Source organism: Callionymus lyra, chromosome 19 (assembly GCF_982586985.1).
Source record: "Callionymus lyra chromosome 19, fCalLyr1.hap1.1, whole genome shotgun sequence".
Lineage (NCBI taxonomy): Eukaryota > Metazoa > Chordata > Actinopteri > Syngnathiformes > Callionymidae > Callionymus > Callionymus lyra.
The window spans coordinates 8,636,664-8,663,174 of record NC_141836.1 but is presented as its reverse complement, the minus strand read 5'-3'; the positions used below and the strand labels follow the sequence as shown (position 1 = coordinate 8,663,174).

The 26,511-nt window shown below is 38.0% G+C and overlaps 5 protein-coding genes across 7 annotated transcripts; 4 read left to right on the top strand and 1 right to left on the bottom strand.

The window, feature by feature from the left end:
- Positions 1-1,482: 1,482 nt before the first annotated feature.
- tbc1d22b (TBC1 domain family, member 22B) lies at positions 1,483-11,191 on the top strand. 3 transcript variants are annotated; one of them, XM_087781642.1, is made up of 14 exons: positions 1,483-1,749; positions 3,987-4,043; positions 4,292-4,490; positions 4,557-4,716; positions 5,572-5,739; positions 5,807-5,877; positions 6,139-6,267; positions 6,341-6,406; positions 6,794-6,908; positions 7,022-7,128; positions 7,191-7,266; positions 7,814-7,941; positions 8,010-8,105; positions 8,670-11,191. In XM_087781642.1, the coding sequence occupies exons 1-14, from the start codon at positions 1,694-1,696 to the stop codon at positions 8,796-8,798; spliced, it is 1,557 nt and encodes a 518-aa protein (XP_087637768.1). In that variant the 5' UTR covers positions 1,483-1,693; the 3' UTR covers positions 8,799-11,191. The 3 variants fall into 3 exon arrangements, with proteins under 3 accessions (XP_087637768.1, XP_087637767.1, XP_087637769.1); XM_087781641.1 differs by having other exon boundaries at positions 4,554-4,716; XM_087781643.1 differs by lacking the exon at positions 3,987-4,043 and having other exon boundaries at positions 4,554-4,716.
- Positions 11,192-11,560: 369 nt separating this feature from the next.
- On the top strand, positions 11,561-16,309 carry LOC148059353 (uncharacterized). The gene is made up of 2 exons (XM_087781316.1): positions 11,561-12,058; positions 14,150-16,309. Exon 2 carries the CDS (start codon positions 14,193-14,195, stop codon positions 15,759-15,761), a length of 1,569 nt encoding a protein of 522 aa, XP_087637442.1. The 5' UTR covers positions 11,561-12,058; positions 14,150-14,192; the 3' UTR covers positions 15,762-16,309.
- Positions 16,310-16,594: 285 nt separating this feature from the next.
- On the top strand, positions 16,595-17,583 carry snrpg (small nuclear ribonucleoprotein polypeptide G). The gene is made up of 4 exons (XM_087781453.1): positions 16,595-16,712; positions 16,860-16,882; positions 17,179-17,303; positions 17,398-17,583. Exons 1-4 carry the CDS (start codon positions 16,681-16,683, stop codon positions 17,446-17,448), a joined length of 231 nt encoding a protein of 76 aa, XP_087637579.1. The 5' UTR covers positions 16,595-16,680; the 3' UTR covers positions 17,449-17,583.
- A 973-nt stretch (positions 17,584-18,556) lies between these two features.
- plpbp (pyridoxal phosphate binding protein) lies at positions 18,557-23,539 on the top strand. Its single transcript, XM_087780660.1, has 8 exons — positions 18,557-18,722; positions 19,531-19,638; positions 19,890-19,925; positions 19,992-20,067; positions 21,049-21,189; positions 21,475-21,617; positions 21,844-21,942; positions 22,783-23,539. The coding sequence occupies exons 1-8, from the start codon at positions 18,633-18,635 to the stop codon at positions 22,972-22,974; spliced, it is 885 nt and encodes a 294-aa protein (XP_087636786.1). The 5' UTR covers positions 18,557-18,632; the 3' UTR covers positions 22,975-23,539.
- A 136-nt stretch (positions 23,540-23,675) lies between these two features.
- Positions 23,676-26,302, bottom strand: tmed4 (transmembrane p24 trafficking protein 4). The gene is made up of 5 exons (XM_087780661.1): positions 26,121-26,302; positions 25,600-25,700; positions 25,400-25,525; positions 24,730-24,876; positions 23,676-24,649 (listed from the first exon to the last, which is right to left on the bottom strand). The coding sequence occupies exons 1-5, from the start codon at positions 26,254-26,256 to the stop codon at positions 24,500-24,502; spliced, it is 660 nt and encodes a 219-aa protein (XP_087636787.1). The 5' UTR covers positions 26,257-26,302; the 3' UTR covers positions 23,676-24,499.
- Positions 26,303-26,511: the final 209 nt, after the last annotated feature.

The window sequence follows — 26,511 nt, the reverse complement described above, 5'->3', positions numbered from 1 at the left end:
ATCAATTTATTTTGTAGATAGTTTGAGGGGATTTTGTTCAGATGCCTTGAAGAAACATTCGGAAACTTAAACATTTGAAAACTTGTATTGTAAACAGGAGCTGGTTGAACTGGTTTTAAAGGCGCAACTGTCAGCAGGGGGATCCCTCCCTCTTGTGGACGCGTAATATATGTGCAGCATTAAAGTGCAAAAAAAGAAGAAGTGTGATAAAAATCTCAAGGGTTAGGAGAGAGAGGAAGCATTTGTGATTTACAATAAGTTTTGTCCAAAGTAGATTTAGAAACAAATAATGATTATACATTCAACAAGAGACATTTCAGTCATTTACTTTTTTTGTGAATAAATATCGAATAAAACATGAGTTTAATATGTATTTAATAGTTTGTAAGTCTATAGATACTTCGTGCACCATAATGCAAATAATTAGAAAAATGATCTACATTTTATTTTAGCTAGTGGAGGAAACCACAGAAAATAAACACATTTGCCAATAGGGGTGTAAGAAAATGCTGATACACTGATAGATCACACTTTCTTTTCCACGGTACTGTAATGATATTCATCTGCACTGTATTGATTCTATTTTTCAAAAACAATTTTCATTTATTTATTTTATCTTTCAAATCACATTTTTATTTTCATCATGGTACTTTTTATTTTATATATTTCTTTTTTTCTTTTAACTTAGATATTATTTTCATAATCAAACAACACACACAAAGAAACAGTTCATTTAAACAATAATAATAAAAGACAATCAACATAAAAATAACAACAATAATAGTAAATATATTATATATGATATATTTCTATAAAGTGTGCGTAAAATAAAATAATTCCATTTTTTTTTCATTTATTGACAGTGAACATGAAAATAGTATCGGCATTTCTTCATTTATGTGTTGCAATCAAACTTCCGGCAGCTTTGGCGGCCAGCGATGACTGAGGACAAGAGGATACAGTAAGCTTTTGTTTTGCCAACTGTGGTTTCAAAACAAATGAAAGTAGTTGCAAATTCATCAAAATCCTGCAGTCTGTAAATTGTGCAGGACAAAAGTACTCCTTGGCAATACTACGTATATACTGTTATTTCTAAAGTATCGCGATATGTTGAACTGCTGCCCCTGTATCCTGATAAAGTATCGTGTCAAAACAGGTGGCTTTAATTGTGATTATCTTTTTTTTGTTTGTTTTTTGTGTACATAGAATGATGAACAGTTTTATTCGGACCTCCTTCCAGACCCCACTCACCTGGAGAAAAGTCACTCATAACTCCACATTTGCTCACAATTTCAAACGTGTATCAACTGTAGGTAAGTGTTGACGTGATTCTTCTTCGTGTGTAGTCTACAAACCGGAAACTGTGCCAGCAGTGATGTCAGGGAACCGCACGCGCGCTCTCCTATTGGCTCACCTCCCTGCACCTGTTCCTCGCTCCCACCAATCAGGCGCCGTCCTCCGCCAGCTCCAAGATGGCGGATCCGACCACAGACTGATACACATCAGCTGCAGCTCACGGCGCGGACGATACCGTCACTCGTTACTCACTTTAATTCGGTTTCACTCGGACTAAATGAGACCCGGCGGGGGAAGCGGCGGCCCGCGGACAGACACGGACTCGGTTCCCTTCATGGTAAGCCGGTGCGAGGGGCCGGACTCGACGTCGGCCTGAAGGAGGGTGTCTTGTTCGAGTATGGCCACCGAGAACAGGATCAATTTCTGGAGGAGAAACGCGAAGGTTCCTGGCAGGTGTGTTTTTAATGATGTCTTTATTTATGTTATATTTGTATTTAAACGAACATATCCAGCTCCACCGCTGCGTTAGTGGATTTGTTTTTACTGTGTAGTGATGTTTAAAGGTAACGTATGGCAGTAACTAATACTGTGTGTAATGACACACTTGAGACCTCCAGCTGTGAGAGTCAGACCCCCTTGGGTGTTGAAGAGGACCCCCGCTTTCATCATGACCTCTGTCCAGCAACCCTCATGGAAACCAAAGCTTAAATAAAGTAGCAGTTCCTTAAAAACTTGAATCATTAAACCACAGAACTTCTGGAGTTCTACCCAAACCAATACTACCCCTATTAGAATGTTTTACTTTTTGACTTATTTGGGTGTATTCATTTAATAATTAAAGGCTCCACTATTTGCATCAGTAAGATTACATTTTTATTTTGGAAATCCAAATTAGTTTTAAGTGATTTGACTATTTTGTCAATAGTTCTCTAAACTTGGTTCCATTTTCATTGTTGTCATCATGTGACAATTTCATATTGTTTCTCATTTAGGAAATCCTATGTATCGTATGGATTTAGGAAATATTTATGTGTCACCCGGATTCACCGCGGGGCCACGAGGAGAGGGCGTAGTTACTCACGGATTGTTTAGGCAACATGGGGCGGATCTGTTGGAGACGCGACTGTTTGTTTGAACAGGAAAGCCAGCAGCTTGTCCTGAGCTGCTGGTGTTAAGATAAGGCGACCAAACAAGAATTTGGTAATACCTGCTTCAAAGTTTGTTCACATGACGGATCAGAACGACACTGTCATCATTCATTCACTGAAGGTACATCCTAAATTCACATAATATATATATGTTAACATGTACAAAATTACCCTCTATTTTCAATTCAGAAGAGTAATGTTGACAAGAGTACTTCATAGCACACCATAAACCAACAATTAATGATTACAGCCAATAAAAAAATGTGTTCTCGGGAGTAGTCACAGTGTTAGACTAATAAATACATAAATACACACAATGGAAGTGGGGAAAATAAAGATTTAATAAAGCAACTACCCCAAAATTACCAAGATGTTTTGTTATTAAATGCTGCATACTGTTACTACACTATTACCCTCAAAAACCCATAACGACAATGCATGAAAAGTTAAATAACCAGTTTATATTCTGTCCAAATGGATTTGTTTGTACTTTCAACAATAATGTGATTTGACAACATATCAATTTACAATGTTAGAAAAAAAAACTGCACACATTGTTTATTCCATATGCTTATTTATTGTCAAAACTCTAATTCAATATTTGACTGATTGTTAACATCTGCAAACCCCAGTAGAAGAAATGAGAGGTATATGCGTGAGCTGGTTAGCTTCTTATCTTCATGGTTGTTGGTGGTTAAAAGATAAGATAACAAACTGTCACTTAGGCCTGAAGGTTGTGAGGCCTTATATGTTGACTTGGTCCGGCATGTTTTGCCACATTCAGGTGCTGCAAGTGTTATAACTGCTATAATAGCTATAATTGTGAAAATGTAATCTGATCATAGAGAATCATTGTAGTACATTAAGTATATATTGAAGAAATGTCAAATGTAACCCAGCTACCTGGGGCGAGAGGTGGGGTAGGTCTTATGACCAGCTCAGACACTTGCTAATATGTTGTCCCTCAGTTAACTTGCATGTAAGAACCAAAGAATCCTTGTCCTTAAACTAAGAGTTATACTAAACAAACCCAAGCGTGAGAGACACTTGTGCAATCTGATTTAATGAAGGACGACAGATTGGCAGTGCAGGGCTGGTGGCCTTTGGTGTCACGCATATTGCTTAGTCAGAGAAAACCACAATGTGCTCCGAGAGAATCCATCAGCTGATACGATGGTTTCTTTCAGAGCACAGTGTGGTAAAGAATGCAGACTTACTCACTGATAATTTCCCTCGGCTCTCATGCGAGCACTAGTGTCCACACAACATGTTCTGTGTTTAATCGAAGGGCGGATCCAAGCAAAGTGAACTCCTGACCGTGTTTATTCTACACATGTCGTGTTATCCACTTTTTGATTATAAAGGATATAAGTCAAAGTTTTCAGGGGAAAATAGCTAGTTTTCTTACATCAAATCTTATGTCCTAACTGAAATAAAATAAAAACAAGAAATTACTTTTTTTCTAATTTCTTCTGCAAAGATGCATTCAAATGAAAAATGCGTACGATTGTAATAAAAGGGGATAATATTTATTTCCTACAGCGTACAGCCTGTATATGGAGCTCAGCATCCGCCACTCGACCCTCGGCTGCGACGCACGTAAGAGTGGACATTACGAGCGCATGCTTCCATGTTGTCATGTCCATGCTTTTGTCGGGTCATACCCTTTTTTTATTTCAGCCAGTTGTGTCTCACGCCTGAAATCCATTCCGGTATATGATAAAACTTTGTTCTACTTTTAAATAACCCCAATTATTTTTGCTTGCTCCTTATGCATCGTACTTCGTAGTCTTCGTCATCTTGACCGACATGTTGATGGTGGTTAACTCCTCTTGATCTCTTGACAGGTATCCCAAAGACACAAAGCTCAAGACCAACAATCTCAAGTCAAAGAAGGCTTCTAGCTTCCATGAGTTCGCCCGCAGTACCAACGACGCCTGGGATATTGAAGACGAGGAGGACGAGGATTTCCTTGGATGCCCTACGTCGTCCTCGTCTCTGCCATCCGGCCTTCACTCCACTTCAATTGTATCAACTTACAACCAGGTATCATCGGACATCCACCCGGAGGTTTAAGGAATTTTTCACTTGAAACTTTTATTTTGAAAGCAGCAAAGTCCGACCGACGACACAGAGGACTTGGTCCCAGCCGGACCAGCTATTCCAGAAGATGAGATCCTCCAGGACGTGCAGGATGAGGACAGTGAGGCTGGTTACGTTAATGGAAAGGTGGTCAAGTCCAACAGCGAGGCCCTACTCAGCACATGCTCAGGTACAGAGTGTGAAGCTTTAGCTACTTTATCAGGTGATTGAAGGAGGAGATAATCCCAGACTTTAACCTCTTCGCGTTACAACAGGACTACTAGGCTGAAAGACAGACAATGTTCTTCAAATTCAATATCTTGACTGGTTATGGTTATCACATAAAAACGTGTGTTACACTTTCAGGAATAATTATTCTGAAATTTAAATGTGTGAATTATTTTTTTAGCTGTCCATGCTGGCATGATGACAATTAAGCACAGGGATGGGCAATTACATTTCCTTAGGGGCTAAATTACATACTGTTACTGACGTGTGTTGCTATCAAGCCAAAAGAGACCATAATTTAATGGGGGGGAAAAAACAAAAAAACATTAATAAGTTAACAAAAGATTTTTCTTAATAAAATCTCAATGGTAAAACATTATTTTGACGGGAAAATAATTCGAAAAATGTAGCATATTTGGAGTAAATACAATAGAATTGTTCTCACTGTCTGAAACATTTTCTACATGCTCTAAGCTAGGGGCAGCAGAACGGTGCTTCTGTTTTTCCGTTGCTCGTTTCATTCTTTTATTCTGTATTGCCACCACCAAAGAAATATTCCTATGTTGTGTTTACAACACTTGCAATAAATTCTCATTTGATTCTGAAGTCATGAAGTCGGCATAAATCCTGTCTATGGGCCACAGTTTGCCCATGATTTCGCCTGAGAATTATTTAGCAAAAACTTGTGTGTAGCAAATGTAGCACCTGGGATGTAGCAATGAGGTTTTATATTCTCAGTTTCCCAGGTAAGTCCCACTCAAGCGGCAGTCAACTTGTTATGTTTACAATAAGTCATTGTAATTTGTCCCCTGTGCAGTTAGAAACACACTCCAGAAGCAGCAGTCGCTCCCTGTCCGTCCAGTCATACCACTGGTGGCTCGCATCTCCGACCAGAATGCATCGGGAGCACCACCCATGACCGTGCGAGAGAAGAATCGGCTGGACAAGTTCAAGCAGCTGCTGTCCAGCCCCAACACGGATTTGGGTAGGATCAGATCAGCGTCTCGTACTGAAACGGTTCTGGGTTTTGACGACATTGTGCATGATTGCAGAGGAACTCCGGAAGCACAGCTGGTCTGGGATACCGAGAGAAGTCCGGCCCATCACATGGAGACTTCTTTCTGTAAGTACACATGATTAATGTCCACTGTTAAGAAAGTACTGAACAACCTACAAAGTCTTCCTCCTGTCATCAGTTTAAATCAATGTAAGCTGCTTCAAAGACAAATATAGATTTTGATCAGTCGTACTGTTTTATAAAATATAAAAATGATGTCTATAATTGGCGGATGATCCTAATCCGTTCTACTCAGACACATTATGGATTAGATTTATGGATTATTGTTCTGAAGGTTCTGTCATTAACCTCTCGCCTGTGTTTCAGGGGTATCTGCCGGCCAACAAGGAGCGGAGAGAGCTGGTGCTGAAGAGGAAACGGGATGAATATTTTGGTTTTATCGAGCAGTATTACCACTCCAGAACAGACGAGCATTACAAAGACACATACAGACAGGTTTGTGGCTGACTTTCAAAAATAAAAATGGACAAAAGTCAGGTCACCTTAAAAAAATGTTTTGGCATTTTAGATTCACATCGACATTCCAAGGACCAACCCTCTGATCCCACTGTTCCAGCAACCTGTGGTTCAAGAGGTACTGCAATTTATTTAGCATTTCATTGAAACGTGAACGGTTTCAAAAGTCACCCGAGAGTTGATTTATTTAAGCAATTTTACTTTTGGTTTAAAGGGCAGTTAATGTCAAACTCAAACTCTCATGTGTCAAATGTAAGTCTTCCTCTCCCAGATGCATTCTAAATGCTGTTTGATACACATAAATAAAGGAATGCCCGGGAAAACATAAACTCCTTGGCAGACGTAGTGACGTTTCAGTGCCACACGAGTTTAGTTGTGTTTGATATAAGTAACAAAAACCTTTGTCTCTCTAGTTAAATGTATCTTGAGGAGCCAAGACACAACCTTACCACCTGATGTTTACTAAAGAATTCTACATAAATGCATCTGATTGTTTGTTATCCAGGTGTTTGAGCGTATTCTCTTCATCTGGGCCATTCGTCACCCTGCCAGCGGATATGTCCAGGGGATCAACGATCTGGTCACGCCCTTCTTTGTTGTCTTCCTATCCGAGTTTGTCGGTAAGTCTTCACTTGTTTTTGGAGAATGCCTTTGTTGAACACAATAATGAATTAAGAAATAACATCATTGTAATTTTGTTTTGAGTTTATCAAACTATGATCTGTTTATCAAGCGGAGGACATGGAGAACTTTGATGTCGCAGCTCTACCTCTGGACACTCAGAGGAACATAGAGGCCGATAGCTTCTGGTGTATGAGCAAACTGCTGGATGGAATCCAGGTATTGCACACACATAAATGGGGTAAACCTTTAAAATATCATTAATTAATCTCTCATTTCAGGATAACTACACCTTTGCCCAGCCTGGGATCCAAAACAAGGTGAAGGCTTTGGAGGAGCTCGTCAATAGAATTGATGGTGTGTCAAATTCTTTGTATACTTTATGATCAGACATACAAATGATATATTTTTAAATAGTTGATTGTTAATTGACTTACATTTCTGTCAGCTAAACAAAGGTTGTTCTAGTGAAATCATTGGAAAACTGCATGTATTATTGAAAATATATATTAAACAGACAAGCTTTCTCTATAGAAGTATTAGCTGAATTATAACACTTAATGTTGCATTGTTAAAAAGATTTAAAGAATAGCTTTTGTTGTTTTTTCTTATATCTCAAAACTACCAGCATTGACTAATTTAATGTTTATACAAACCGCTTTTTGTTAGTGAAATATACTTCTTTAACTCGTCATTATACTGGGTGTCCACAAAGTTTCTTATTTAAAAAACAAATGCATATAATTATATTTATTTTATTATAAATAATAAATACTGCAAAGGTTTATAACACAACCAGGTAACATTAATTATGTGTGTATCATTCAATGTGTGTTTGGGAAAAAAAGCTTGAACAACTTTTTTTTTTTTCATGCTAAACGATGATTGTTTTTTTACTTCCTAGAGGACATTCATAATCATTTCAAAAAGTACGAGGTGGAGTACCTGCAGTTCGCTTTCCGCTGGATGAACAATCTGTTGATGAGGGAGCTGCCGCTGCGTTGCACAATTCGTCTCTGGGACACATACCAGGTGGACGTGGCTTTGACTTGTCTTAACAATAACAACACCTGATTGTTGTCGGTTTTGTTCTCCTGCAGGCCGAAGCAGAAGGTTTCTCTCAGTTCCACCTGTACGTTTGTGCCGCTTTCCTGCTTGAGTGGCGCAAAGAGATTCTCTCCATGGTGGATTTTCAGGTACTAAAACGATGAAAATATGCACTCGTGCCGATGAGTTGATTCTCTTGTACACGTCAGGAATTTATTTCGATTTTTTTATCAATGAGAAATAAAATATTATGGGGAATATTTGTGAAACATTACCACCTCACATGCTGATGTTACGTGTTAATATGTTTGTTTACTAGCAAACAAAGGACTTAAAGATGAATTCAGTACAACATTTAAATTTGACAGAAGATAACATTAGGCTGGTGGCCTGAATTTCCACACATACATGAATCTTTCAGCGATGTTGTCACCCCTTTGGGTGTGTGATGAGAGGGAATTATGTCGCATTACCACCTGCTGTCGTATTGAGATAATTGCTATTAAACAATTTTTAATGCCAAAAAGGCATTACATGTTGTAAAAAAAGAAAAAAAGTTGTTTTTAAATCAAATAATTAAAGCATCGGTGGGAAAGGGCGACTCTGTGGAGTGAATCCAATGAAGTTGGATTTTTCAGTCCCCAGTTGATCATTTATTCATTCTGTTTCCTCATTGACATCAGTTCATTCAATCATCACCTCTTCCTCTCCAGGGCCTCCTGATGCTGCTCCAGAACCTTCCCACCATCCACTGGGGAAATGAGGAAGTCAACCTCCTCCTGGCTGAAGCGTACAGACTGAAGTACACATTTGCTGATGCTCCCAGTCACTACAAGAGATAGACTGGACTAGGCTCCTCCCACCTCTCCAGACCGCCATGTTGTCACTGAGGTAACCTGGAAAAAAACTGACCGAGTCCAGCTACAGATGGAGCACATCAGAGCCTCGTCTTCAGCTCGTTCATTATATTTTGGTGCAGGCTCTGTGGAGCTAGCTGGGTATTGTCCTGCAGCCATGAAGTGTAAACCACATTAGCTTGTTCTTAAACATGCAATATTGATTGTTTCTACTGTTCAATGTATGTTCAGAAGTCTTAACCGGATGATGAATGTGTGTGAGATCATCCATCTTATTTAAGAGTTTGTGTTGTTTAACAAGGGAATCTTACTTAAAGCTAAAACTGACGCTTGAAACTTGGATGTAGTCTGACACTGGATTGCGTTGTCCTCCTTCATTCCAATCTTCTAGATTTGAGAGAGGATCTCTCTGGGGGGGTGGGGGGGGTAATTAAATCTGCAATGTACAATCAACTATTTAAAGCTTCTCCTCTTCAGATGAAAACTGCATGAGCTGCTAATGATCGACACATTTCGTGTGGAAGACAGATTCATGGAGAAGCTCTAAGGGGGGGACTTTATTTGAACTTGACAACAAAGTAAAAAGATATTTATGAAATGTTTTGAACGAATGTTAGTGCCTCTTAATAGAGTCAAGTTTTGGCATAGCTTATAACCAGAATCAAACTGTTTGGAGTTTAAATATTGATACAGCGTATTGATTCAGCCCTTTACTGAAATGAAGTAACATTGTTTTTTTCTAAAGGTTCCAGAGTTGTGCCAGCTTCTGTATCAGGCGTTTTATCTTAAAAGTCCATTTTTTGTTTGTACAATTGTACAATCATCAAGGTATTAACTGCTTCTGTCAGGCATGAACCAAATATTTTAGCATTCTGACCTGAATATCAGGTATAACAATAACTCGTAATAATTGTTTTTTATTTGTAAGTGAAAAGACTGTAATCACAAAGCTTTGTTTTAATTTTTTTACTCCTTAAATTAATATATAGGTTATTAATGTAACAATTGGTGCCTCGATGTACACATTTGTTCATCAGGGAATCAACAAACAAATCCTTAATTGGATTTGCAATGACTAATAATACTAGTGTCCCACAGATTTCCAAACATATTAACTACATCTTGCTCTAGGAAACGAGTCGTATACGGTCCAACTCTAATGTTAAAGAGCCAACTATAGTGAGGAGCTTTCATCATCACAAGCTCTCACTCATGTGAGTCTTCTTTATACATCTGTGGGTCTCTCTAGAGAGATCTTCTTCTGTTTATGATAGAAAAACACTTTCAGGAGTCCCTTTATTCATTTTTAAAATGGCTTTAAACGGTTTGGAAATCTTTTATAAGCACACATTAGAATATTTGATGAACATGTTGATGTGACTGCTGCCTGATGCTGTACAATATAGGAAATATTTATACTTACTAACATTTACAAATGTTAAAAGCACACACATAAAATAAAATACTTTTTGAATAAAATCTAGAGATTAATAGAGTTTTTAACTACATTTTCAACACCATATTTTATTTATCTTTCATCCAGAAATAACCACGGTTGCATCATTACTGTAAAGACTGATCAAACCTACTGAACCAACCAGGATTTAGGTCGAAGTCATCTGTGGTACGATGATCATCAACATGATGATGTGTTTAAAATGACTATTAAAAACATGTTTTTATTATAGATAATATATCCAATAGTTCACCCCTCTCTTTCTGAAATTCTTAAAGAAAATGATAGCAATTTATATAACGTTGAGCGAGTTGCTATGGTTATTTAAAAGTGTTATATTGACTTGTATTAAACAATGAAGGAGATCATTTCAAATGGTTGAAGGACCTGATGTGAAAGAGAGTTCTGGAGATTCCCTTTATAGTCTATATTCTATATACTTTTCCATCTGGTGAGGTATTTCATGTTTGGATAAATGTCCAGGGTCCAACTATTAGTTGATTTTTGTATTTTCAATGTTAACCCCCACCGTCAGGTGTTGCTGAAGGTATTACCGATGTGCTACTGATGTTACATAAATGTGAAAAACACTTTGTAATATTTTGTCGAGTTGGTCTCTTCTTCCAGTATGAAATGTTTGACCGTATGCCTTTCAGTTGTTCAAGTGTGTTCTAGAGCTCTTCATCCTGGTGCTCCAACAGATGATTGTGTCAGCGCAGACTTGAATATTCCCCTCATGCCTCCATATCTTTTCATTTCTTCCAGGCTGACGTTTGTACATCAGAGGTATTGATGCCAAACATGTATCGAGCTGATAACAATCACTTGTTCTTAGATACATCAGCCTTCGAGAGAGAATGGTCTACTGCAGCACCTGCTGGACATTATTTTTTTAATTTATAATAAACTATTCCTTATTCTGCTCTGTGTGTTTTATTCATTATAGTACTACAATGGTGTCTCTTTGAAAATACCTGGATGTTACTCCTTGTATCTTAATTTAATAGATTTTCAGATTACTATAAAGGATCAAGACATTCTTTTTTAAACTTATTGATTTTCGCTGTATAATATATACCAATAAATGTTTGTAAAATAATTGATATTTTATATTAGATAAGAAATTGAATTTATAGTATTTTTAATAGTTAATAAAAAAATGTCTGTCCTTTGTTCGCAAAAATCGTCATAAATTGTCAATAGATTTGTTAACGGAAGTGTGATGCAATGTGCTGCAATCCCTGTCATCTTTAAAACAAACCATTAACACGTGGTGAATTGTTAATATTGACACAGTTAGATATTTTTATTTCATCTTGAGGAACTAATAATTATATATTTGTTTACTTGAATCAGGCTAAATGTGTTATAAATAGACGTTTTAAAAAACGAAACTGACAATTTGTTGTGACGCCTTCACGTTCAGTGGGTGTCATTTCTTTATGGGTAAAAACAGGCGGATGATGCAATATTAGTTTAATACAACTATGCTGTATGAGTAAATTAAAATTCATAAAGCTAGTTTAGACGATCTGCTTTTAGTTACGTTTCTTTTATACACGCCAAACACGTGTTTTAAACACGATGCGATACATGACCTACCGTCCTTGAAGTAATCCAACTACATACCGGAAGTGCTGTTGACTGGTCAGATAAACCAGGCTCAAACTTTGCTAACACTCGTAAAGACATGCTGTCATTGTTTTCAACGTTTCTTTACGACATTTACTCGACAATTACCTTAAATTTATTGTGCAACTATTGAACGTGATCCTGCTGAGACGAACCGGTAAGAATATCCTTGCACGTTTTTTTTATTTAGCTCAGCTTATGCTAGTAAAGTGATGGCACTCTGAGTATAGCATGGTGTCGTTAGCATTCTATCGACTTTTTCTCTGTTTTGCGCTGATAAGAAGAATAATCTTAACATTTGTACAAACGGTTGTAAAACAGTTTTATTGCACACGATTGTTTGATTTGGATTTTTTAAATCGTGTCGTTTCTAGACCTTAAAGGGTATTCTAAGTTAGCCATTCTGTTTCATTTAACTTCCTCATAAGAAATTTGCCTTTAATTTAAATAGTATTTGTTTGTTGTAGGAATATTTATTCCAGGAATATTTTCAAGATCCGATAGTAAATGAGTTTTTGATTGGACTGACGTCACTTTTCTAACATCCGTGTCTTTTGCGTTTTATTTAGTTTTTCTAAATAAACAACTATTTTCTTTTTTTAATTGCTGGTCATCGTTGAACACCATAGGAACCTATAGAGTGTTTCTAGTATGTAGGTTATGTTTGGAAATAAGCATCATCCGTCATTCAAATTCCTTGAATGTGTCAAATATGATGAAAAGCTTTGTGAATATAATCTAATTAAAGCTTAACCTTATTTAGCCTTCTGTCAGAAAAACTGTTCACAAAGTTTCACAGACAAGACAGTTCAATAGCACAAGAGTCAGACTCACACCAGCAAGAGATTGTTTCTTTACTCCAGAGGAGACAGCCAGAACCAACGCGGAAGTTAGCTCGCACCGACTGTCCGACGAAGGCCTGCGTTCCTCCCTTTTTATTCAGATTGTTCACAGCAAAACGCATTGTGGAGGAGTTGCATCAAAAGTTGTTAGTCATGGTACCTCTTGGTACTTTTCGGATAACAACCAAGGTCGTTGTGCATATTCTCATGACGAGATCTTATGCTCATCCCAACTTGGTTAATGTTTTCCTCTGTGCTCTTTAGTTGAACCCTATATGTGGATATACTTATCAGTGCCCTTTAGTTGAACCCTTTAAATTGGTTATATCCCGTGAACAGTTTCAAACAATTACATTGTAAAAACAGTCAACCGTTTCTTGCTTAAGGCAATCAGCAGTTTCGAACACGTATGCATTTGTGGCAAAGCGAACACATATTATTGTGGTAAATTAGTCATATGCATTATGGCAAGACAAACGCATTAATATTGTGATAACGTAGTAAGCAGTTTAAAACACATTAATATTGTTATAAAGCAATATTTCTTTCACACCTTCATTTAATATGGCCATGATGACAGCAGCAGGATGCTTTTCTGAAGAAGACAAATATGCTTGAGTTACGTCCACATTGCATCATCCTTTTTTTTCAACAAATACTCTGCAATAATCTGGGAATGTTGGATGTTGGGTGTTCACACATTACACAGTCACATTTGACCTATTTATCCTTAAAAGAAATCTATAAAAATCACATCAAGTATGCACTTCTTACAACAACGATAATTTTGTAGTCCATCTCACTTCAACAAACACACACTTAACATAGTATTGATGTGATTTGAATCCAGAATCAGTCCTTATCAAATAACTACACCAGAAAATGTGTTTTAAATAACATGTATTATTATTATTACCGTAATAATAACGATTATACTCGAGGAAGAATGTTCTTATGACTTAATCAGCTAATTTTTTTTTTTTTAAATTTTGGTTCCAAAAGTTAACACGATTTTAATATGATTTTCCCTCATGTATATTATACCGCAAGGCGTTTACATTTTCAGTTTCTGTGGGATAGACATTTTAGTTGTGTTTTCATAGATCAATTGAAAGTTCATTTTTGATCAAGTAGCTTTGGTATTTTCTGGTGTCTTTTGGTATTATCCGGTGGTACTATCATTATTATTTATTTTTTTATTGAATTTTTAAAAAATTGCGTATTAAAAATATTTATTTTTTAATTTCTGGAAATAAATGATCTGTATAAATTCAATTTCAAATCTTTTTTCTATAGAACCAAAATTTGTTGTTATTTTGTGTAGGATGTTAACGTTTTGGAAATAGGTTCCCAATTTAAGAATGTTTTTTTGTGATTTAAAATGTTTTTCTTTACTTGGTTTTCAGATTATGATCTTCTCTTAATCCAGTAACCTGGCTGGGAAAGAAAATGGATGGTGTCCGCGTCGGCACCAACAGAATCCATGAGACTTTTGGCCGCTCTACCACAGCGTCCGAGACTCTGGCAAAGCTCGCCAACTTGATGCAGCAGGTGGAGACCAAAGAGCCTTCGGACAGTCGGGCTCATGATCCAGTCCCACAGCAGATGTACGATTGTCAAGAGTGTGGTGAGGGCTTCCTTTATGCGACCGAAGTCATGCACCACCAGCATCAAAAGCACACTTTACCAAAACCTCATCGCTGCGACTTGTGTGGTCAGGAGTTCTCCCTGAAGTCGTCTTTGGACCTTCACAAATGCAAACAAACCCCTTGTTCGGTTTGTCAGGGACAGACGAGCCTGAACTCTCCTTGCCCCGCTTGCATGAGTTGCTCCGTGGTTCTGGAGAAACCCGGGTCATCATACCGACAACCCCTCCTCCAGAACAGTTTTGTGTGTGCTCCATGTGGAAGAGGGTTCAGTCAGAAGCAGGCCCTGCTACATCACCAGCAATCTGATTGTAGTGAGAAGCCAATGTGGTCGAGCATGGACAGTTCAGAGGATTCCCCTCCAAGCTTCCAGTCCAGAGCGGGGCATCCTTGTGTCTCAAACTCCCCAGGACCCAGCAGCAGATCTGCTTCTGTTGCCCAGTTGTCTTTCAACCCCACGACGAACATGAAACTTCAGCTCCACAAGTGCCCTGACCAACTAGTCGTGCCGCCAAAGCCTCCACCTGTTACGACCAGTTACGATGTGGAGAGAAATGCCGGGACAAATGAGGTAAATCGGGTAAAAATTGGAAAATCAAACGATCTCCTAAGATGTCGTTCTTGCGACATGGTGTTCAGAAACACGATCCTGCTGCACAAACATCGGAGGATCAAGCACAGCAGAGAGAATAATATCATCACTGCTCCTTGGTCTAAAATCAGAGGAATCAGGGCAATCAGAGCAAGGAAGGTCCCCAGACATTTATGTCCAGAATGTAGCCAGGTCTTTACCCACCATTTTTCTCTAGCGGCACACATGAAGACACATCACGGCAACAACACCCCCGGGCTGGTCGATCAGGCCGTCCAAAGTAGCCAGAAAAGCTCAATGCAACAAGTGGTCAAAAGCAATCAAGGTGATCAAAAAACTGTCCGTCCTGGTCGGGGCAGGCCCAGGAAGATACCGCGAGTGCTGGAGGTACCAACCGAGGCTGGTGTGGAGGAGGAAAAAGTAGTGAAGGATAAGAAGGTGGACGTTGAAGAGCACAAAGAGGAAGAGGATGAGGAAGATGTTAGAGAGTTCCCATGTCCCTCATGTGCCGAGGTCTTCCCTCTGCAGTACCAGCTGCAGCAACACCAGGAACTCCACCTCACCGCCATCAGGCGGAGACAATGTAGCGTCTGCTCCGACGAAATGGAGCCTACGATGAGGTCGGGTTCTCGCAGACGAAGACTCTATCATTGCGTGCCGTGTCAAGAGGGCTTCTCGGTGCTGAACCAGTTCCTAGAACACTGCCAGGAGCACCTGAGGGTCCGAGTAGAGGAGGACAGCATTGAAGAAGGATACACGCACCTGTTCGGCAAATGCTGACCGGACCTCGTCCCACTTGATGTCCAAAGCTTCCTTATTTCAGTTCAGAATTTGCCAAAGTGATCGAATACAGTGGAATACATGAGACTTATTACAATGACTAGTATTATTAACAAGATCGGAAAGGGCTGTTTGTAGCCTTAAAGGGCAACTTTTTTTTGGTGATAACTTTAAGAGAAAAGGACTAAGTCCGTCTTTGAACCGTATTAACAATATCTTGTTGCATCTGTTTTTTTCTCTATCTTGGCACAATACATGTTTGGTTTAATAACTTTGCTGAAGTGTATTAACACTCAAGTTACCCGGACGGTTGTCTGCTGTATTCTTTCGAATTAATCTGTGAGGATGATAAGATTTCTAAAGTTTTCACATGCACTGGATTTAAAAGACGAATGTTTGAGGGAAATAAACACTTGGGTTATGTGATCCCTATGCAAATAGGCTGACGGTTGTTCTGAGAACTTGCAAAGAGCTTTTGTGATTAAATCTATATCTTTTCATTTAGCAATATTTTTTTTAAATAAAGCAAATGTGTCAAAACAAAAAAATCTTTGGCTTTTCTTCCAGTTTAATAATTATGAAACTTTGCTTGCATCACATACAAAATATGTTTTCAATACAATAGCTGCTGTTTATGATGTTGTAGTGTCTTGTTAGCCTGTCCAAATGTAGTTTTAAAGTTTGTAGGTATTTTAACTGAAAAACCATTTCTTTATTACATGTATTAAAAATTGTAATATATGTACATAGAGTTTTTGTTATGAACATTGTTTACACTTTTAAGTCCTCCCAACCATATGGTGGCGCTGTGACCTTAAGTCACCAGTGGCGTTTCCGGTTATAACACACGCTCTTTCCTTCCGCGGTTTTGTGAAACGACACTGTGTCGGCGTGTTGGTGCTAAATAAGCGGCTACAAAATGAGCAAAGCACACCCTCCCGAGTTGAAAAAGTAAGTAAAATGCGTGTTGTCTCGTGTTTAATTCGCTATATTTTAATTCCTAAACCGCCCAACGTCGTGCAGTCATGATGAATGTAGCCGGCTAACACCTAGCTAGCCTTTGTAACAAACTAATGCTAAATTCTTATTTTTTCCCAGATTCATGGACAAAAAGCTTTCACGTAAGTGCTTTAAACATTATTTTTCTTTTATGAAACGTTTAAAGTTCGATGATGATTGTATTGTGTCAAAATGAATTGGTTGAGTCTTTATCACGATCACTGAAGCTAATGTGCTATTGTGTATAGATTATAATAAAATCTAATAAAAAGTATGTCTGCATAACGTCAAGTACTTATTGCAAAGTATTCTAAATTGAAAAGTGATGCCCGTTTGAATGGTGATATATATTTTTTAAACCCCACAATACTTGAATGAATGAAACAATTGTTTGATTAATCTTTGTTTTGATCTGCAGTGAAGCTCAATGGAGGCCGACATGTGCAGGGCATCCTGCGAGGATTCGATCCCTTCATGAACCTGGTGATGGACGACTGTCTAGAGATGGGTCCTGGAGGACAGCAGAGCACCATCGGCATGGTGGTTAGTATCTTCTGTGGCATCAAGTCTCCTTTATTTCTTATTTTCACTTGTACACAATGGAACAAAATCATTTACATCTTTCTCTCCTTGACAGGTTATCCGAGGAAACAGCATCATCATGTTGGAGGCTTTGGAGCGAGTGTAGTCCTGGATTTTTTTTTTTTTTTTACACAATTTGTTTGAGAGAGAAGCTGTTTTTGAATAGAAGATGTCTCATTTTTCTTGTTTAGAATTGTTGATCTTTTATGTGCGCTTGTGAATAAATTCTTTTTTTTCTTTATTTTGTGACCAGTTATTCAAACATTTGTTTTTCTTTATATAGTGTGCCATTTATATTCTAGATCATCTGTTAAAAAGTTGGTTTGATTTTTTTAATTTTTTTTCATTATAGGAAACAGTAAATAATACAGGAATATATGAGTTGAAGACACTTAAAGCATGCTGTGTAAAGGCTAATGCAAGGGTTGTTGTGTACTGGATATAAGGGGCTACATCGCCAAACTCTTTCCCAGGATCTGAGGCAGTAATGCAGCAAAATATTGTGGAATTTTATCTTTTCAGTTTTTAAAATATTTGTTTTGATGGGATCTGTCAAAAATAAATCATATTTTATTAAATTATTTGGAAAAACATCCATGATAAGAATACAAGCTATTCCAGGCTGTTGCTCCTAAGCTTTGGAAGGATCTTCCTCTCTCTTTGCACTTGATGGATCTACTGACTCCTTCAAGAAACATCTTCAGACGTTTTTATTTGTTCAGGCTTTTCCTTGATTTTCTGGAACTCCTGTTGTGTTATCAGTTTTATCTTGATCTTTTAAGTATATACTTTATTGAATATTGTTTTGATTGCTTAAGCACTTTGTGACCCTGGTCTGGAAAAGTGCTATACAAATAACAATTACTTACTTATTCAAGGTGAAACTAGATATGACAGATACTGGTGTTTTTCAATCTTCGATTTAAGAAAATGTATTAATTGAACTGGTTAAATATTGTTTTTTCCATACTAAAATTACTTTTTATATTTATATAAGACAAATGCAAACTAATATAATTACCTTTATTATTGTTTGTATGTCGTTTAAGTTTCCCTCATTTGTGGATAATAATTGTGACAATTTAGCTGTCCAACAAAATAAAATCGATACTATAAGGGCTGACTTTCTTGGTAAAGTGTTTACGTCACATCCGCTAAAAAAAAAACTGCGATATCAATCATTAAAGCAAAAACCACAGACGGCGGTTCTCGGTGCGCTTTTATTTTGAAGGCGGATTGTCGTCACCAGACGCACGTCTTATAACGTGCTGTGTCGTAGCGTCTGACGGTATGTGGAGAGTAGCAATGTCGGAGGAGGTTGGGAAAGCGTTGCAGTCTGTGGTGGATCGAGTGAACCAGGCGGCGACACGCCGGGCCAAGGTAAGTCCGAGTCGGACTCACACAGCGGCCTAAAGTGGCTTCAGCTACGGAGGCTCGGAGCGGAGCTAGAGCGGAAGTTGAGGTTATGTAAGTCGGTCAACCTTTGGATGAGACTTTGACAATAACATGGTGTTCCAGCTTCAGCAGCAGCGTGAGGAGAGTCTCGCTCGTTTCTATTGGCTGTCTGCTCTCACATCACTGTCCACGCACAGGAGCTCGTCATTGAGCAGTAACGTGATGTGTATTTATAGTGTTCTTCTCCAGAATCATGTGTATCCTGTCAGTTTCATGACATCTTGAAATGTATTTTAAAAAGATCGACTGTTAGTTGAAGTGATACAAATGACAACATGTGTATTTGAATACACCTGTCACTACAAATATCTCTTTTTTTCTTTCTTTTTTAATCATTTTAATCCTGGATCATTTTACCAACTAACAATCATTCTTCTCTGTAAAAGAACCACAAATACACATTGAAGGAAAACTAGGATCCTGTTTGTCATTTCTTTTTATACAATTTAGATTCATGCAGTATCAAAAATACTTTCTTTATCTATTATACACGTTTTAATGTATGTAATGTATATATCAGAATCTTTAATTGGCCTGTGCTAATGGTTAAATGTTTGTAACTAATTGAAATTAACCATTGAATGTCCAGAGTTTCATGATCAATTAACAAATATATAGACATTTCACATCAATTCTGAGTCGTCCTAACAAACTGATCCGAGACGAGTTGAGGTGCAGAGTCTGTGACATGTAAGGTTCTCACAACACTGTCATTGGGTCTGACCTTCTCCAGGTGCTGCCGGTCGTGCAGCCGCGCCTGGTGGCCGTCAGCAAAACTAAACCTCCGGAGATGGTGGTGGAGGCCTACAGGCAAGGACAGCGACATTTCGGGGAGAACTATGTGAGTAGGTTTCTGCGGGGTACACATCAGAACGTTACTACTTAGAAGTTAGCTGTTTATTTTCCTCAGTTAAAATGTTAAAACTTTCTTATAACAATACACTAAGTTTGTTCGAAGACCTTTATTAAATGTCACCCAAATCCTAGTAGGACTCAGTAACTGCCTGTTTGTGCATCACATCCTTTACTACATCAAGCAACAGTGCTCTGTGATGACACATTGAGTTGATATTTTTCTTTTGTTATCTTCAGGTGAATGAACTAGTTGACAAAGCGTCCGATCCTCTGGTGAGTCATCAAGCTTTTACAGTGTTGATCTGGCCCGAGTTCTCGCTAATGCTGTTCTTCGATTAGATCTTGGAATCGTGTCCAGATATCAAGTGGCATTTTATCGGCCATCTACAAAAGAATAATGTCAATAAACTTTTGGGTAAGTGCCGATTTTTTTCTTTGTCTGCTTCACGGATCGAATGCATTTCATTGTATTTGTATTAATTGTTCATTATTTATATGACATTTTATTTGTATTTTATGAATCTAATTTGATAATTGATATTATTTAATTATTTTATTCTGTATTGCCACCACAAACAAAAATCTTGTGTTTACAACACTGGCTATTAAAGTTTCTGCTTCTGATTCTAAACTCTAAACAAAAGTGCATTGTATTTGTAGTTTGTTTTGTTGGCATAAGCACAGATGGAACATTAAAGAGGATCAAAATATCCAAAATAAAATATACTTTCTAGAAATGCACAGAATATTTCAATATTTATATACATTTGTGACTCAAAGTGTGTTTAAAATCCTACTGCTAATTGTTTGTCAGTAGCATAAACAATTGACATATTTTACTTTTTAATTTTATTCACAAGATTAAAGAGAAGTAAAAGTCTATATCTTCCGTAACTGGGAAAATATAAAATACTAATAATGTTATTTAAATGCAGCATTCATTAATGTTTTTTTATTTTACTTTTAATTCTAATAAAAAATCAATACACTATTTCCTGGGTTGAAAATAACAAATTGTCATCTATATTTAGAAACTGCAGAGATACAACTGATTTGATAACAGCAACGGTCACAATGAATCTATATTTGCATGAAGGGTCATTGAAAGGTTAATCGTTGTTGTGTTGTTAAATGGGTCAATAATGTGACACTGGACGCTTTGTGGTCGAGAACAAAGGAATATTTAACACGATCAATTAAGCATGAAGCGACATTTAAGGGATGTTTGAGCAGGATGTTGCAATGAATGGTAGCGTCATTAAAGAGGTAAATATTTGGTGAATGATCAATATTTACGGTTAAACATTTGTGTTAAGATGTTTGATGATTAAAAACTGATGACACTAATCCCAGACGTTTATTCAAGCCACGTCTCGATCGCTGTGTTTTTTGTCAGGCGTGCCAAACCTGTTCCTGGTGGAGACGGTTGACTCTGCGAAACTGGCCGACAAAGTCAACGGCTCGTGGCAGCGCCTGCGAGGGGCGAGCACGCAGAGGTTAAAGGTCATGGTGCAGATCAACACCAGTGGCGAGCAGAGTGAGTTCATTGAGAGAGGAACGTCTGGTTGATGAGTCAGTACGCTGAACTGATGGTGTGTGTGTGTGTGTGTGTGTGTGTGTGTGTGTGTGTGTGTGTGTGTGTGTGTGTGTGTGTGTGTGTGTGTGTGTGTGTGTGTGTGTGTGTGTGTGTGTGTGTGTGTGTGTGTGTGTGTGTGTGTGTGTGTGTGTGTGTGTGTGTGTGTGTGTGTGTGTGTGTGTGTGTGTGTGTGTGTGTGTGTGTGTGTGTGTGTGTGTGTGTGTGTGTGTGTGTGTGTGAGTGCAGATAAACATGGGCTCCCGCCGGAGGACACGGTCAGCACCGTCAAACACGTGCTCACGAACTGCACCGCCCTGCAGTTACTGGGACTCATGACCATCGGTCGCTATGGTTACGACCTCAACCTGGGACCCAATCCAGACTTTCAGGTACCACACACATGTGGAATTATCTGATATAATGGTTGCATTTTTTTTAATAATCAAAGAGAAACCATTATTTTAACCAACTAAGAAATCAACCCATCAGTGGCACGAATGTTCTATAACATTGTTAAAAACACTATTTTAATAAAATGAAGAGTGATATTCAATAAAAAAAATATGTTGTTTATGATCTTAAATGCTCAGTGTTTGCTTATGTTTCTGTGTGCAGATGCTGCTCAGTCGCAGAGAGGAAGTTTGCCAAGATCTGAAGATGCCTCTAGAAGACGTGGAGCTGAGCATGGGAATGTCCACAGACTTTGAACATGCGGTGAGCTCAATGTTTTTGGTGACTTTATGATGTATGTTTCAAGGCTCAGTCAGTCAGACTATAGACTACAGTCAATAATGTTGTTGGAAAAAAAAAAGTTGATAGCAAGAGAAGCACTCACTTAATTGAAACACCAAAATCTTATCATCTGTTCATTGAATTAATATTAATATTTAATTTCATTAGTATTTAATCTGTTTTTAGCAATTCAGCTAATAGGAGAGGTGATGTTAAATATATTTCGAGAAGTATGATAAAATAATACTATAAATAGTATATAATGTACTAGTGTTGTTGATGTATATAAATTATTGTATTTATTATTGTTATTATCTTTAATAAGTGTTATGTATGTTTTAATATAATTTGTATGTACGTTTAATCTTTCTTGTGAACTGCTGTGACTACTCATATCATCGTTAACTAGATTTTGGGTATAAAAAAAAACCTAGAGGTGTATGATAAATATTGTCACGGATGGGATGGGGACCTTATATGACCACCTAAAAAAACTTGACTACTTCCACCAGTTATGTGATTTATATGTCTGTAAGCAAAATGCTAAAAACTACAAATGTGATTTTCATTAATTGTTAATATCACAAGGAATAGATGAATAAAATGATGTAGTCTTTTCAGGTTTTGGCTCAATACTGTCACCTGTTGGCCCATTGAGCTCATTGCCAAATGTGTTTCAAATGCTAAAAAAGTTATATAGATATCATGAGAGGATGATATTTTTAATAGTTGGTAAAATTTAAAACACAATTAGTCAACGTTCAATATAGACAATTGTTATTCAGATCACACGAATGCTAAATTGTGTCGACTTGTGTGCAGATCGAGGTGGGCTCCACAAACGTCCGAGTGGGAAGCATCATCTTCGGTAACAGGGAGTACCCCAACAGCGCGGCCAACACTCCGCTCCCCAGCCCCGCCCCGAGCCCGGCGCCGAGCCCAGAGAAAACATCCAAGATGGTTTCAGAAGAAGCAGCGAAGAAGATGCAGCACCTCACTGTGTCTGAACACTGAATCCGTGCTTCTCTTTTATCAAAACCCTTTATTAAAACAAATAACACAAAACGATTTTAAAAAAAAAACAGACGCTGGGGCGCAGCTGTGAGTCAATGTGTCTGCCAAACCCTCACACTGCTGTCTAGATCAGGATTGGTTGGCGGGCGGGTCTCTACACAGAGCCAAGTGTGCGTCCTGCGGACATAAGTGTGTCTCTTTGTTTTACTAGGGATGAAATAAGAGTATCATACTTTGGTATTTGAAACAACTACGCCGCATTTTGTTGTGCGTGACAACCAGGGTTATGACATGAATCATGAGTCATTTTTCCATCCAGCTTGACGAAGAGACAACTGGCTTTATCTTTTTATAAAACTAACCTTAACTTGCCTTTCAAAAATAGTTAAAGAATTAAAGAATCCTTAGTTGCTTCAAATGGAAATTCCAACTGTGTGTTTGTTTGAGATCGACTGTACATGTGTGATGTTTTCTACTGTCCCCCCTGAACACGTGTCTGTCCGAGTATCACACCACCATGTTGTACAGCTGAGGATGAGATTTAATAAATCATGGATCCCTTTAAGTGTCGGGTAACTGTGTGAGACGAGCCGTTTCTCATTCTTATTTTCACTGCTGCGTCGTCATTAATATCGTGAAAAATTGCTAATTTACTCAACAAAAAAAACAAATAGTTTTATATGGAATGAATAATGTTGACATTTTTGGCCAAAGTCTTTTTTTTATTAATCACATATGACCTTAAAACCACCTTTTTAAAAACTGGAGTGATCTCTGGACAGTAACAAGTGGACAAAACAAAGCAATAGATTGCACGTTTGAATCAATAAATAAGGAGCGTAACATGAATAGAAAACCTTGGTTCCACCCGACAGATTACATACATAATGAAGCTTCAAAATGCCAAGTTAACAAGTTTGATTTTTACTGAATTAAACTTTGTTTTGTTTCATTTGATAAGGTGATGAAACATTTATCGGAATTCCAACATAAGGTTATTTTTCAGAAACCCATATTAAATCTAAAAGTACTCGAATTGTGTGATATAAAAAAAATAAATCTTAAATCCAACAGTTGAAAAAAGCTGTAATAAAACATATCCCTTTTTCTTTTTACCTTTAACCAACACTATGTTCTGGGATGTTTTCCTGAGTCATGAGCATAATTATAAACACATTATTACACTTGTGTTTTGTAAATGTTGTTAGTGAAAATTGTTGCAGGTCCAGCAGTTTTAAAAGAGATGCTTAACAGATATAAACCATACAGGTAAAATGAACAGCCAATTAAGCAACACCATAAATAAAACATTTACGCAGCTATACTCATAATTAGACTCTATTTAAAATGAAGAAAAAAAACATTCAGTTTCAGGAAATAAAGATAAGGGAATTAAAATATAACCAGAAAACCCAACTGGAATGAGCCTAAAAAAGAGAGGTTGCTGTTCCTTTTGTAGACATTTCCTTGGCTATTGTTTTCACAATCCCCATGATCAGGTCGGTCCAGTCTGTCGTGTTGGTCGTTACACCAGTTTTTTTGCCTCAAAAAAGCTCTTGAGATGCTTCATCTGCCAAATTCCTGTAATGATGAGGATGATGGTCTGAGCGATGGACCACCAGAGGACGCGTTGGTTGGTGCTCTCGCTCGTCATGCGGAACCTCTCCTCTCGATACTGTAGGAAAGGAGAGCAGTGGCACGTCAGCACAGAAAATGACCAATGAACAGAGAAAACTTCATAAGTTATTCACTGACCCGCTGGTAGTTCTGCTCCTTCTGGATCTGCTCCACTTGGTCCAGAAGCTGTCTTGCCCTCAGCTGCAGCTCAGTCAGTTTGTCCTTGGCCGCTATCTCCGGGTAGTTGTTGGTGTGTTCTCCCACCTGGATATCCAGGTGCACTCTCTGCAACACATGTGTGAAGTTTACTTGCTGGCCGTGAGGAGAACTTGGGCGACTTGGAAACTAAGGACTCAAATTAGTAAAAATCTTTAAATAGTGTCAAATTTGACATTGGGGTACTAGCACTTCAAATCAGTTCAAATCATTTGTATGGACAGCAACTCTTTGTTTTAATGTCCTAAAAAATAATCTGCCTTGTTTTGAATCAACACAGACATAAGAATTTATTGGATTCAGTATCTACTATTTCTGATCAATCAAATCTGTTTTTTTTAAAGCCATTGTTGGATAAAAGAAGGAAACACTTTTACAGTTTTAACTTACATCAAACAGCAATAAAAAGTCACATTGTAGGATACATTTCTGGCCCTTAAAGACACATAGTTAATAGCGTTAAAAATGTTTTTTAAAGAACATTTGGAGCAACAAAACCCCTTCGGTTCACAGATGAACGTCCATCCACCGCGTTGAATAATATCCGGAGTAAGTTATTCTATTAATACCGATATGAAAGGTGATCTCTCACCAGCTTTCCTCCAGCAAACAGCGCCATCTTGGTGGAGTTGGAGTGGAGACAGATCTGATGTTCTCCTGGAGTGTGAGAGGTAAATGTGAAGCGTCCATCTGAACCGTACTGACGGGAGAGGATGATCTGGAAAAAGATGACCATGTTAGAGCAGCTAACAGACAGTAGGTCTGTGTACATACAGGTGGTGTTATTTTTACCTTTGTGTCAGGATCCTTGATCTCCACATGCATGCCCAGCCCAGGTGTGGATGGGAGGAAGGAATTTGAGTTCTTGTCCCATTGTTGCGTTCTATACTTTCCTGTGAGGGAGTGAGAACAAGTCAGTGATATAACCAAATATTGATCGATTGCAAAAAAAATAATTCACAGTAATGGTGTAAAAAAACAACATTTTAGTATTGCTAGCCGTTTATTAACAGTTTTAACAAAAACCTCCATTGCATAAACGATATCAGATAACATGATAAAGTTGATCTTATCAGTTTATATTTGAAGTCCTTGTTCAATTCATGCTAAATTCAATGTACCCTTGACGTGTATCATCAAAGGCTTTAACACAGCTTTTGACCTTAATGGATTCGAATGTAACGTATACGATCGTACAATTGGTTTATACTTTACAAGATGAATTATTTAACGAATTTAATTCATTTAAGTGATGCTTTGGATTCGAGCTGCAGCATCTCTAGCTAGCTATAGCTAGCACCACGTTAGCTCACCGATCACCATCGTCTCGTCCGGGATCTCTTCAATGAAACATTTCTTCTCCGTCTCGCCGATGTGAAAGTACAGTGCGGAGCTCGGGTAAATCCAAGCAAGCATGAGGAAAACCCCGGCAGCAGAAACACAGAGCATCCTGGACACTGGCAATGGAAAAGAGGTTTGTGTGACGTACTGGCTCAGTGACGTCATCATCCACTGCGGAAGAAGGACGGGGCTTTCCTGGATATGTGGGTAAAGTGCGCCCTGTGAAATACCTGTCAGGCACCACGGAAGGTCAAAATAAACACACTTGAGAATTGTTACAAAACTTATAAGCTTGGTAGTCTTTAAGGAACACGTCAGAATCAAAGTGTGTGCGGGATCTTGTTTGTATCACTCTGGGTGAGT

Coding starts and splice junctions, on each gene's coding strand:
- tbc1d22b (XM_087781641.1), top strand. CDS start 1,694: ATGGCCACCGAGAACAGGATCAATTTCTGGAGGAGAAACGCGAAGGTT. Junction 7,129..7,190: donor AACTGCTGGATGGAATCCAG/GTATTGCACACA, acceptor CTCTCATTTCAG/GATAACTACACCTTTGCCCA. Junction 7,942..8,009: donor GTCTCTGGGACACATACCAG/GTGGACGTGGCT, acceptor GTTCTCCTGCAG/GCCGAAGCAGAAGGTTTCTC.
- LOC148059353 (XM_087781316.1), top strand. CDS start 14,193: ATGGATGGTGTCCGCGTCGGCACCAACAGAATCCATGAGACTTTTGGC.
- snrpg (XM_087781453.1), top strand. CDS start 16,681: ATGAGCAAAGCACACCCTCCCGAGTTGAAAAA. Junction 16,883..17,178: donor CATGGACAAAAAGCTTTCAC/GTAAGTGCTTTA, acceptor TTTGATCTGCAG/TGAAGCTCAATGGAGGCCGA. Junction 17,304..17,397: donor AGAGCACCATCGGCATGGTG/GTTAGTATCTTC, acceptor TCTCCTTGACAG/GTTATCCGAGGAAACAGCAT.
- plpbp (XM_087780660.1), top strand. CDS start 18,633: ATGTGGAGAGTAGCAATGTCGGAGGAGGTTGGGAAAGCGTTGCAGTCT. Junction 19,926..19,991: donor ACAAAGCGTCCGATCCTCTG/GTGAGTCATCAA, acceptor TTCTTCGATTAG/ATCTTGGAATCGTGTCCAGA. Junction 21,943..22,782: donor CCACAGACTTTGAACATGCG/GTGAGCTCAATG, acceptor ACTTGTGTGCAG/ATCGAGGTGGGCTCCACAAA.
- tmed4 (XM_087780661.1), bottom strand. CDS start 26,256: ATGCTCTGTGTTTCTGCTGCCGGGGTTTTCCTCATGCTTGCTTGGATT. Junction 25,701..26,120: donor GGACGAGACGATGGTGATCG/GTGAGCTAACGT, acceptor ACTCCCTCACAG/GAAAGTATAGAACGCAACAA. Junction 24,650..24,729: donor AGGAGCAGAACTACCAGCGG/GTCAGTGAATAA, acceptor CCTTTCCTACAG/TATCGAGAGGAGAGGTTCCG.